At 37.4% G+C, this 13,306-nt stretch overlaps 1 protein-coding gene across 10 annotated transcripts in view; it reads right to left on the reverse strand.

The window, feature by feature from the left end:
• FRYL (FRY like transcription coactivator) overlaps nucleotides 1–13,306 on the reverse strand; it is a 297,672-nt gene that overhangs the window by 121,437 nt on the left and 162,929 nt on the right. For all 10 annotated transcript variants that reach the window (XM_070458031.1, XM_070458033.1, XM_020879792.2 and 7 more), the window contains 3 exons: nucleotides 6,593–6,646; nucleotides 3,420–3,559; nucleotides 2,010–2,106 (listed from right to left, as the gene is read on the reverse strand). In XM_070458031.1, coding sequence (XP_070314132.1) covers nucleotides 2,010–2,106; nucleotides 3,420–3,559; nucleotides 6,593–6,646 — 291 coding nt within the window. The remainder of the gene's footprint in view (nucleotides 1–2,009; nucleotides 2,107–3,419; nucleotides 3,560–6,592; nucleotides 6,647–13,306) is intronic.

Genomic DNA, 13,306 nt, shown 5'->3' on the forward strand with positions numbered 1-13,306 from the left:
GAGTACTACAGTGGGTAGCCTTTCCCTTCTCCAGGGGATCTTCCCAACCCAGGGATCAAACCCAGGTCTCCCACATTGCAGGTGGACTCTTTACCAGCTGAGCCACCAGGGAAACCCAAGAACCCTGGAGTGGGCAGCCTATCCCTTCTCCAGCGGATCTTCCCAACCCAGGAATCGAACCGGGGTCTCCTGCATTGCAGGCGGATTCTTTACCAACTGAGCCACCAGGGAACCCCATTGAATGAACGAACATAAATAATTCATTATCCTGAAAATCATTTGCACTTGACAGTTGAGATCACCCCCACTGCTCAACAATCACTGCACAATTATTACATGTTGAAATGCAGGCTTGAGGGCTAGGAAGAGAATTTCTTTAAAAGTGGAGGCAAAAAGGAACTGAAGTAGGTAAACGACAGGCAGCCTATAGTGACAGTTAAAAGCCCATTTTTTTTTCATTTATTTTTATTAGTTGGAGGCTAATTACTTTACAATACTGTAATGGTTTTTGCAATACATTGACATGAATCAGCCATGGATTTACATGTGTTCCCCATCCCGATCCCCCCCTCCCGCCTCCCTCCCCACCCCATCCCTCTGGGTCTTCCCAGTGCACCAGCCCTGAGCACTTGTCTCATGCATCCAACCTGGGCTGGAGATCTGTTTCACCCTTGATAGTATACTTGTTTCAATGCTGTTCTCTCTGAACATCCCACCCTCACCTTCTCCCACAGAGTCCAAAAGTCTGTTCTGTACATCTGTGTCTCTCTTTCTGTTTTGCATATAGGGTTATCGTTACCATCTTTTTAAATTCCATATATATGCATTAGTATACTGTATTGGTCTTTATCTTTCTGGCTTACTTCACTCTGTATAATGGGCTCCAGTTTCATCCATCTCATTAGCACTGATTCAAATGAATTCTTTTTAATGGCTGAGTAATATTCCATGGTATATATGTACCACAGCTTTCTTATCCATTCATCTGCTGATGGGCATCTAGGTTGCTTCCATGTCCTGGCTATTATAAACAGTGCTGCGATGAACGTTGGGATACACTTCTCTCTTTCAGATCTGGTTTCCTCGGTGTGTATGCCCAGAAATGGGACTGCTGGGTCATATGGCAGTTCTATTTCCAGTTTTTTAAGGAATCTCCACACTGTTCTCCATAGCGGCTGTACTAGTTTGCATTCCCACCAACAGTGTAAGAGGGTTCCCTTTTCTCCACACCCTCTCCAGCATTTATTGCTTGTAGACTTTTGGATAGCAGCCATCCTGACTGGCGTATAATGGTACCTCATTGTGGTTTTGATTTGCATTTCTCTGATAATGAGTGATGTTGAGCATCTTTTCATGTGTTTGTTAGCTATCTGTATGTCTTCTTTGGAGAAATGTCTGTTTAGATCTTTGGCCCATTTTTTGATTGGGTCATTTATTTTTCTGGAATTGAGCTGCAGGAGTTGCTTGTATATTTTTGAGATTAATCCTTTGTCTGTTTCTTCATTTGCTATTATTTTCTCCCATTCTGAAGGCTGTCTTTTCACCTTGTTTATAGTTTCCTTTGTTGTGCAAAAGCTTTTAAGTTTCACTTTTATTTCCAATATTCTGGGAGGTGGGTCATAGAGGATCCTGCTGTGATTTACGTCGGAGAGTGTTTTGCCTATGTTCTCCTCTAGGAGTTTTATAGTTTCTGGTCTTATATTTAGATCTTTAATCCATTTTGAGTTTATTTTTGTGTAAAAGCCCATATTTAACACAGTTTCTATTCAGCTCCATTTCACTAACATGATTTCATGTCTTAGATGGCAAACAAAAGTAGAAAGAATGGGGAGAGAGACAGGTACATGACATGCAATCCTCAGGCAATTGAAAGGCACACAATTACATTACAGGAATTGTGTCTCTGTGAGCCAGAATTTTACATGTAACATCCTAAATTATGTAACTGAAACATGAAAGAAAATCAGCGAAAAATAAGAAATACCGACTGCAGAAACGGAAGAGCTTACCTGCTTTAGAACTTCAACTAAAACTAGACAAAAAATGAAATCTACTGCTAAGTCTCTCCTTTCAAGAAGATAGTCTCTTTCACGTTGCTGTTCATCCCTGGAACAAGAAACACAAATCAGGATTGCATTATGAAAAGAGCTCTTGGTTAGTATTTCATGTTATTTACTGAATTCCTAGTACATATGGTGTTTCATGGCAACTGTTAAAAGTTTTTGTAATCACCCAACGTATATATTGCATTTCTTGTGTTCTCATTTTGTACATTAGGAACTTACATGCAAATCTCAGTATTACATCTGTCAGAAATTAAACCTAATCTAAAAGAATTAGAGGGACTTTTTGGTGGTTCAGTGGTTAGGACTCTGTGCTTCCAGTGCAGGGGGGTATGAGTTCAATTCCTGGACCACGGGAACTACGATCCCACATTGCCAAGTGGCACGGCCAAAAAATTGAATGGAAGTTATCCCCTACTGTTGTGTGAAAATTGTATAAATCTTAATTATGTTGACTAGATTCACAGAGCTTTTTATGCCTACTATATCCTTCTACTTCTCTGTATATTCATTCTGCTAATTTTTAGTTTGATATTGAAACTCCAATTAAAAATCTTATCTACTTCAAAAAATTATTGTAATATATAACGGAATGATAGGTAACCTTGTTCTGTATTTTCCAAGTCTCCTGTAAATGTGTTATCACATGTTCATAATTTAAAAAAAATAAAAATTAAACATACAAATGGACATTTTTAAATAAATAAAACCATATTTTAAAATAAAAAATAAAAGAACAAGAGGAAGAAAAACATGAAAATACAGTGCCAGGTCATCTTTTCACAAATCTAAGTTGGAAAATCACAAGTGGCATCTGCTGAAGTCTAACTGTAAACCATGGGCCATCATCTGAACACAAACAGATGTTTTAACTTAAATCTGTGATCTCCCTGGGAAATTTGAAGAAAGAAAAGACAAGTTCAAGGATTTAACTCCACGAAGAGTCTCAACTGTAAGAATATAAGGTTTGAGCAGTCTTTCAATATCACAATTGTTTCCCTTCACAAACCACATGAACAGGGCTTTCTTTGAGTATTTTTTTAACTTTGTCGATGACTGTTAAAGCTCCTCACTGCACTACTAAGACAGCTCTCCTGAAATGCATTTCAGCAAGACTAGCTCCAGTAGGGGCTCCGGTAGGGCAGCACCTACTTTCACGGACACCTTCACCTAATTGACAGTTCAAGTGTGAACCATCTTTTCCCTCAGTTACCCGTTGTGAACCATCTTTTCCCTCAGTTACCCGTTTGTAACAAAAGTAACCAAACAATAACAATCGTCAGCTGGTAACACTGTAGCCCCTTCATTGGAAGTACTTCAAGCCTAGACAGGAAAGTAAAAAAATGCACCACTTACCCCTTAGATTTTGTGCTAGACCGAGGCCTATATTCATAAGATTCATCTTCAGTTCCGTTCTGGCGTTTGTACCAGTCAAACAAGGTGCGGAGTAAGGAAGGGAGACAGTGCTCTGCTACTGAGCTCATAGAGCTTATCAACTGAAAACACAAGATGTCGCCAAAGATGAAATAAATACATCAAAGCGCCAGCTTCTAACTCTACTCCAGTCACTTAGAAATGAGCAACATTTCTAGAATAAACTAACATGAAACATAGTAATTCAAGACCACTAAATGTGTTTCAAAATAAAAATAAGGGCTGGGAGTCTAGCCAAGTAATAAAGTATAGTGAGTTACATTTCACTGACTATTAAAATTTACCCAAATCCATGCAGTTTAGTTCACTGGCTTTCCACCCTTTTCCTGCCTCCATATCCTACACGTGTATGACTGTCGGTAACATCCCTGATTATACTCATGACACCTCTAGGTGAACTGTTACACACAAAATGAAACAACTACATCTACTTCCTTTCCTCTCTACTCATGCCAATGAAATATTCTAAAATGTTACCACTAGCAGGGATAAAGAGATGCAGAGACAGAGAAGACCATACCACGTTAGAACTATGGGAAAAGCTCCACTTTATTTTCTGTTGCTATAACATGGAACAGAGAATTATAATCACACAATTTGTGATACTCACAAATAAACACATTAGAAATGTGTTATATACATGCTTTTCAAGCTTAGAATATATAAATGGACAGCATAAAAATAAATGGAGTGGGACGGATGCCTGCCACTCAATCTGAGGCATCCCTTAAACTATCTGAATTGTAGGTTAGTTTTATCAGATTCATTTCATGAATGAACCCAGCTTGCCCGTAGAGGTGGTAAGAGGCACACCAGCAACCATTAGTCACCCCTGAGGTCACTTTTCATCTTGAGGATCCAGAGAAAAAACATACTCTCTTCATAAGAAACTCTGTATCTGATTCAAACCATTGCTCATAAAATTAATATTTTAAAATTAGCATACAGTAAAACACGCTTCACTTTGTTTGACTTAACTAAAAAAACTACAGGCTTCGGGAATACTCAAGGTCTCATTCAGTTCCACAACCGTAGGAAGTGTCAGTTAATAAAGATATATGGCTACCTCTAGGAATTAAACATTTATTTTTCCTAATCTTTTATATTTTTCCTGTAACAAAGAGTGAAACAGGTTGATTGTGCATTCTTCTTTTTATAATCTGTCTTCCTTTAATCATGCACTTATGATTTATAACTTATCATAACCTGACAGGTGAATAGTTTCTAATATAGAGAATTAAAATAAAAACAAGATTCTAATTTTATTTAAGCATTTTGAAATTTTATATTTCATTAACATGAAATATAATACTGTCAATTAAAGGAAATCCCTTTTAATATTTAAAGAAGGAACAATAAAACTTCATCTGCTACTATAAATATATAAAAGCAGTTTATTTCACACATAGCTTTTATTGTAAAAAAGAATCAAGCTATTGGGCATGATAATTTAGTTTTATTACTCATTTACATAAGAAAAGAAATGGAAATTTCCTTAAAATATTGCTTAATAAGTTTCAAATTCTGATCATTCATTCATCATTAGTTAAATAGATTCAAGATGTGAATAACCTAAAATACTTTGTATTACCTTTAAAATATTAGTAATACATTAATAATAACTAGTACTTAGTATCTTCTGTAATGGCATTAAGATTTGAAAAGGGCTGTATGAAGTGATCTTGTTACCTTTACAAAAGCCTTCTTATTTATAGCTTCTTCTTAGACCAGCAGCTATTTACTAAGTGTATGCATCAGAATCACCTAGGGAGCTACTGTAAAATACAGGTGCCAGAGTACCACTCTTGGTCAGCAGAACCGGAGCAGGATCCAGAAACAGTATTTTGGTAAGCTTCCACCAAGTAATTCTAACCAGTCATCTCTATCTAATCAAGCAGACTAACATGAGCATTAACTTCTCTCTCCTAGATACCTAATTATGAGTAAAGTAGCTCAGGAATACTAGGTGGCAACAGAAAGCTGATCTCAGTTATTGAGTTTTGCAGACAATCAGTTTATAATGAAATAATTATTGAGCAAAGACAATTATGGTAAAAATAACACTTGATCAAATATTCACTATTAGCAAGAGGAAAGAACTGACATTAGAAAAATACCACTACATTTTAGATATTAGTATTCTATACAAAGATTTCTGGTTTGGGGGTTATTTTGGGGTGGGGGGGTTGGCCATTGTATATTTTCTTTTTAAGCTTCTTTGGCTTTCGTGTCCATAGGCACTCCCCTTGATCTTTGCACAAACACAGCTACAAGTTTGAGTATAGGCTGTAGTCAATGCCTCCTAGGACAACCCACAACGACTGCAGACGGAGACTGCAGATAAATGCTGCAGCCCTCCATTCTTCAGACAGACAGGTGTAGGCAACATTCTCGACAGCCCTCAGAATGGAATGAAGCCCCAGTGCCCAGAGCAGTGATCGCTATCAGTTCTTCCTCTTCCCTGCATCTCTCTCAAGTCTCCTCCCTCGAGTCTCTTTCCAGGACCAAGTCCTTGTCTCTGGCTCTGCTTTTAGAAGGGGGTGGAAAAGGAGAAAACCAGGCTAGATGCTTCAATACAAAGGTTCTGAGAGCCCCAACAGGAAAAAAAAAAACTAAATGTTAAGAGGTCAAATATGTAAAATTGTATATAAGGGAAGATTGAGGGATATAATTGGAAACCTGAAATTTTTCAAAGGGCATAGTAAAGAGAGTACCAATGAAAAGCAAAGTTTTAAAATATTTAATAAACAGAAATCAATAAAGTTCACAGCTCATAACTCACTCTGTTTGTTTTGTTAAAACCAAACGACCAAAGAATTCCTCGGCAGCTCAGCGGCTAGCATGCTGCACTGCCACGCTAGCAGCCTGCGTTTGGTCCTTGGCCAGGTTTCCTAGTGTGTGTGTGTATAATATATATGTATATATTCATATAAAACAGACTATCAGCTCCAGACAGAATCTAGTGTATGAAGATATATAGGGCCACTAAACAAAATATAGAAATTTCTTAATCCTGGGTGTATATGTATTTGGATCAGACTGTTAGGATAAATATTTTCCTTTCAGGAGGAAAAAAAAAAACCACACTGGCATACCTGGTCAAACTGAAGATCTTCACCCCTCTGGAGAGATCTAGATAATGGCTTCTCCTACAATTGAAAAAAAAGTATATGCAAAATATTAGAAAATTTACATATATTAAACAGTTGAGATTTGTAAGTTGGTTTTTATTTCTTTTGTAATTAGATATTCTTTTGTAATTAATTAGTTCTAAGGAAAGGTGCTGATGTGCTAATATAAACAAAATTTAATTAATTTAATTTAGAAGAGCATACACAGCATGACCCTTTCTGTCAGCCTATCTACTTTTCTTGCTTCCTATTCCACATAGAATTATTTAACTTACTGAATGTGAGAGGTGTCTCAGACTATGTTCAATTGTATTACAACTGATTCTTTTATTGAGATTCTTTAGGATGATTTTCTAAACTTTCTACATTATGCTTTCTTATTGAATTTTTACCTGAAATATGTATCATCAAAAACCAGTGCCATTCTTCAACTGGAATTTAGAAATTTAGAGAGAATTTAGAATTTTTAGAATTTTAAATTTAGAATTTTAGAATTTAGAGAAAAACTGGAATTTAGAAATACATATATTCTGAAGCTTATCTATCCAAGAGTCCCAATTTCCCTCTCTCATTTATGACTCACCCTCATGAAAATAAACTCACAAACATATTTGCCATTGAAATGTAAAAAAATCCTTATCTAACTATCAGAGAATCATGTTTCTAACTAATTTAATTGGAGTCGGTTAAATACTTGACTTTTATGTCGCTTGAGTTTCTTCTTTTTTAATTAATTTATTTTTATTGAAGGATAATTGCTTTACAGAATTTTGCTGTTTTCTGTCAAACCTCAACATGAATCAGCCATAGGTATACACATATCCCCGCCCTTTTGAAAATCCCACCCCATCCCACCCCTCTAGGTTGATACAGATCCCTGTTTGCGTTTCCTGAGCCATACGGCAAATTCCTGTTGGTTATCTATTTTACACATGATAATGTAAGTTTCCAGGTGACTCTTTCCATACCTCTCACCCTCTTCTCCCCTCTCCCCATGTCCATAAGTCTATTCTCTATGTCTGTTTCTCCACTGCTGCCCTGAAAATAAATTCTTCAGTACCATTTTTCCAGATTCCATATATATTTGTTAGAATACAGTATTTATCTTTCTCTTTCTGACCTCTTTTCACTCTGTATAATAGGTTCTAGGTTCATCCACCTCATTAGAACTGATTCAAATGTGTTCCTTTTATGGCTGAGTAATATTCCATTGTGTATATGTACCACACTTCTTTATCCATTCATCTGTGGATGGACATCTAGGTTGCTTCCATGTTCTAGCTATTGTAAACAGCGCTGCAATGAACAATGGGATACATGTGTCTCTTTCAATTTTGGTTTTATGGCGCTTGACTTTCTTAATAGGCAAAAGGCTTTTGGTATGTCTTTGGCACTTGAGTCCTTAAATATTAATCAAACTTTGGTAATTATCTTGCAGACAAGTCTTTTATCTCTAAAACCAACTACTATGCACGATAAACATGCAACATGATAATGATACTGTCCAATAGTATATATGCCAAATTAACTAGCTCTAAGTCTCACAGCTAATTCAATAGAACACTGCTTCTGTAAGTATCTAAAAGTTTGAAAATTACTGAGCTATCCTAATGTGAATTGTGTATTTAAAATCTGGGCTATGGGTGGTGTAGCAGAGAGAATAAGCTGTTTCTTCCCAACTTACTTGACTTACTTGATCCCTCTTTCATACTGAAAGGTTTTCAGTAATGTTTTGAGGAACACTGATCTACATAGTTCATTACCCCATAGGGTATTTATACAATAAAGTAATGACTAGGAAGACTAAAAGCAATTAACTTTTCCAGAAACACTCACAATGTTTTCTTATACTCAACACTTTTCATTTCTCAATAAACTCACACTTTTTCAAAGATTTCTGGACATTTGATACCCTCACGGAGTTTTCCCTAAGCCAAAAAGTGAGAGTTAGCTGTTTTTTACATAGTAAGAACTCAGAAATGTTTGAATGCGAAATACTCATGTCACTATCAGTTAAAAAACATTAATTTCTTGGACTCCAAAATCACTGCAGATGGTGACTGCAGCCATGAAATTAAAAGATGCTTGCTCCTTGGAAGAAAAGTTATGACCAACTTAGACAGCATATTAAAAAGCAGAGACATCACTTTGCCAAAGGTCCATCTAGACAAAGCTATGGTTTTTCCAGTAGTCATGTATCGATGTGAGAGCTGGATTATAAATAAAGAAAGCTGAGCGCCGAAGAACTGATGCTTTTGAACTGTGGTGTTGGAGGAGAGTCTTGAGAGTTCCTTGGACTGCAAGGACATTCAACCAGTCCATCCTAAAGATCAGTCCTGAATATTCATTGGAAGGACTGATGCTGAAGCTGAAACTCCAATACTTTGGCCACCTGACGTGAAGAATTGATTTGTTGGAAAAGACCCTGATGCTGGGAAAGATTGAAGGCAGGAGGAGAAGGGGACGACAGAGGATGAGCTGGCTGGATGGCACCACCGACTCAACGGAAATGAGTTTGAGTAAACTCCAGGAGTTGGTGATGGACAGGGAGGCCTGACGTGCTGCAGTCCATGGGGTCACAAAGAGTTGGACACGACTGAGTGACTGAACTGAAGTGTTCTGCACTAAATACAGATTACTAATCAAGGACTTTGTCTTAACCTCTCAGTTTGATTATAATATGGTTGAGAACGGCCTAATCATTGCTCAAGCAGATGCCCTTTCAATATGAGACTTTGAAAAGATAAACTATTTTAAAACATGCTTGTAGTATCTGCAACCCATTAACATAACAACTAAAAAGAATACAAGTTACTCTCCCATCCAAGTACTAACTGGGCCCGATCCTGCTTCGCTTCTTAGATCAGATGAGATCTGGGTGTGTTCAGAGTGCTATGGCCATAGACCAAATTATTGTCTGTATTCACATATAGATGAATGCAAAGACTTCTGTATAAGAGTATTTACTGTGCTATCTTTTTTTGCTGTTGTCTTCCCTGTAGCTCAAACAGTAAAGAGGCTGCCTGCAACACAGGAGACCTGGGTTAAGTCCCTGGGTCAGGAAGATCCTCTGGGGAAGGGAATGGCAATCCACTCCGGTATTCTTTTTTTTTTTTCTTCATTCCATGGAGAGAGGAGCCTGGTAGGCTACAATCCATGGGATAGGAAACTACTAACACTACACTATCTTTTTTCGCAGTGGCCTCAAATTGGGTAAGTCCCAAACAGCTTATCCATAAGACTGGTATAAAAAATTTACAGTGCTTTCTCTGAGTGAAGTAGCATTCAACTGTTAGAAAGAATGAGACAAACACACATAGGCTGACAATAGAACAATCTCTGATTTTTTAAATAAAAACAGGTACAGAAAAAATATATGTATACAAAATCTCATAGCTGTGCTTTTTTTTTTTTTAAGGGGAAAGTGCTATAGAGACTGATAAATAACGGACATGAAAAATAGTAAACTAAAACTATGGACAGTGATGACCTTGATAAAAAATGAAAGGATCACTGTTTTTATTACATAACCTTTAAAACTATTTCCACTTTTTATAATGTCACTATTTCAAAATAATAGACTATATTAATAATGAATCTAAACTTCACAATCCCTTATACTCTAATTTGACCCTTTAACTAGTATCTGTGTGCAGAGTACCAACAGCAACATGAAGCTTCCAGGGAAAGCAAAAGGGCTTACTGAAAAAATTTTGAGAGTGTAACAATGATACTGACGTATTTTAATAATTTGCAACTAAACATGGCCTTCTCTCCTACTAAACAATCCCTATCATTGTAGGTTACAGAGTCCAATGACAGAGCAAAGAAAATATATATTGTCTTGGACTTTAGGACAGGAAGCTGCAATGGAGGTGGGGACTTTCTAATGACGACTGAGAAGATGACATTTGAGTCACAATCAGAGGGAAGGGATGGAGCGTGCCATGCAGAGTGGGGAAAAGATAATCCAGTCAGTACCTTGGGACACCCCAAAGGCTCAGGAATTGGAGGACTTCAGTACTATGAAAGTATGGATGAAGGTGAAGTTAAAATAAAGAGTGTTGAGGGATTTCCCTGGTGGTCCAGTGGTTAAGAACCCGTCTTGCAATGCAGGGGCATAGGCTCAATCCGTGATCAGGGAACTGAGATCCCGCATGCCACGGGGCAGCTAAAGCCATGTGCCACAGTTAGAGAAAAAGCCTGCGTGCCACAATGGAGACTCAGCGCAGCCAAAAAATTTAAAACGTAAGAGAGCTGGTACTGTACTGACCTGTTTTATATGTTTTTTTATTAAAAAGAGAAAACTAAAAAAGAAAAAAGAAGTTGGCTGAATATTTCGGAAAAGTTTAAACCCTATCTCTCACTCCCTTCACCCACTCTTACTTAGCAAGTTGGCCGTCTCTCCATTCTGCCCATAGAACAATTGCCCTTCTTAGCAAAGAGCAAAACAGAGATGTCGGCTGGGAGATTCTACAGTTGAAGACAGGGTATCATCCTGAAGACAGGGAGCTTAAGTGAAAAGGTATATGCTAAATATTAAAAAGAAAAAACAAACAAAAAAAACAGCTATCTTCTGCCTCTATATCCCCTGGATGTTAGTAGCCAAGCCTAAACCTTCTCATTTGGGCTACTGAAGCACCCCTCTCAGGAAATTCTGATGCGCTCCCAGCAAAAGAGCTGACATTGATTATTTAGATAGCTACACGCTAAAGACCACAGTTAGAAATGCCCCTCCACGTACGTGGGGATTCCAATCAACTGTTCAATGTCTCAATCATAATAAATACTATATATCATGGAACAATAAACATGTGAGGAGAAGGGGGGAAACTAACAGAAAAATGCAGTTTGGAGGAAATAAGAGACCAGAAACTCTTTAAAATACAAAGATATTTAATACTATCAAAACACAGAAGATAGCGCACAGTTGTAAAAAATGCTGGTCCTAAACTAAATACATACAGTCTATATTAGCAGGTGATTGGTTAAAAGCCCTTTTTCCCATCTTCTTTATAGGTCACTGGCAATCTAATAACAGTGACAAATAAGCACAAATGTGCCTGGATCAATTATCCAGGATTGATCTACCTCCTTTTAGGAATAAAGAAACCTAAGGTATTGGATTACATAGCTTGCAAGCTGAAATTTTAATCAATGGTTCCCCTACCTTTTTGAATCTTTCAAGATGAAAATGAAATCATGGCTGAAGTCAAGTTCAGCTAAACTTTGAATCTCTCAGCTTCCTTAACTTCCTTTTATAATGAGTTCTAATATGAGAATGAAGAGGCCAGTTCTCTCATTTTAGTCGTTGATTAAATTCTTTTAACAGAATTCTTTCACATGGGTGCTTCTAAGTTTCCATGTAACCTGGTGTCCATCTGACCATGAGACACCTTAGGCTCCTTGTATGTAACAATTTGTGGATGCTATTTTCTTTAAAACAGAATGAGAGTTTCATTCAAGAACTCAAGAGAGTCATCTTGAACAGAAGTTTATTACTGGAAAGGGTACAAAATACATTTCAAAACAAATGAGATCACAATAAACGCATCTGAGGCTATAATAAAAACATTGTGACGATTTTAAATTAAATGTATTTTCATTATCTAATCGTGATGCTGGGTAGATGATACACCATCTACTCAGACTTGGACATAAATGAAACAAAGCTGGCAGAGATCTGATTTAGACATGAAGAAATTACGCTGGTACACAGGATGTGGTAGTATGAGTGGTAAAGAACCGGCCTGACAATGCAGGAGATATAAGAGATGAAAGTTCAGTCCCTGGGTTGGGAACATCCCCCGGCGGTGGAAACGGCAACCCACTCCAGTATTCTTGCCTAGAGAATTCCATGTACAGAGGAGACTGGCAGACTACAGTCCAGAGGGTCGCACAAAGTCGGATATAACTGAAGCGACTTAGCACGCACACATAGGAGTGTAGGTAGTAAAATCTATAAAATATGATGGGGATTTTCTCAGCCAGTGTTTGTCCTGAGCAGCCGGAGTCTACAACATTTGTGCATTTTCCTGGTGTGTCAGAAGGAGAAGGAAGGAATGTCTCTTCTCTCTTAAGTGTGATGATGGGGTAGAAACACCTATTTTTTAATGGAATCCTGAGCACTACTCACTATAACTCAATAATCTCACTTTAAATTACATAGTGGATGTTTCTGAAATGAACTGTTAAATGAATGAATAAAATATAGTCAGCATCAGTCTATTCTGAAAGAAATATTAGAAGCTCTGGCTAACACAACGACACTATGCTTTGTCAGAAGGAAAATAAGGGTGCAGGCCACAGCAGTGTTCTCAAGAATAAGTTCAATTTATATGACGAACTTTTACTAAGAGCCTACCACCAAGGACAGTGCTGCAGGTACAAGAGGAGAGAGACCTGGTTCTTGGTATCAAGTAGCTTACATCGGTAAAGATAAATACGTAAACAATAAACCATAATATGACAATGTCAGAATCTAGGAGTGTGAACAAAATTACTACAGTAAAACACAGATTCATTTAGCTTAAGGAAGGATCACTATGTCAGAGGAACATGTGGGAAGTTGGAAGGATGAGCAGAGGTTTAAAAACAGAGGAGTTAAAAGCATTTAGATCAAGAGAAAAATAAAAACAAATACATCAGAACAACAGAATATATGGAGGATACTTTTAA

This window comes from Odocoileus virginianus, chromosome 29 (genome assembly GCF_023699985.2).
Source record: "Odocoileus virginianus isolate 20LAN1187 ecotype Illinois chromosome 29, Ovbor_1.2, whole genome shotgun sequence".
Lineage (NCBI taxonomy): Eukaryota > Metazoa > Chordata > Mammalia > Artiodactyla > Cervidae > Odocoileus > Odocoileus virginianus.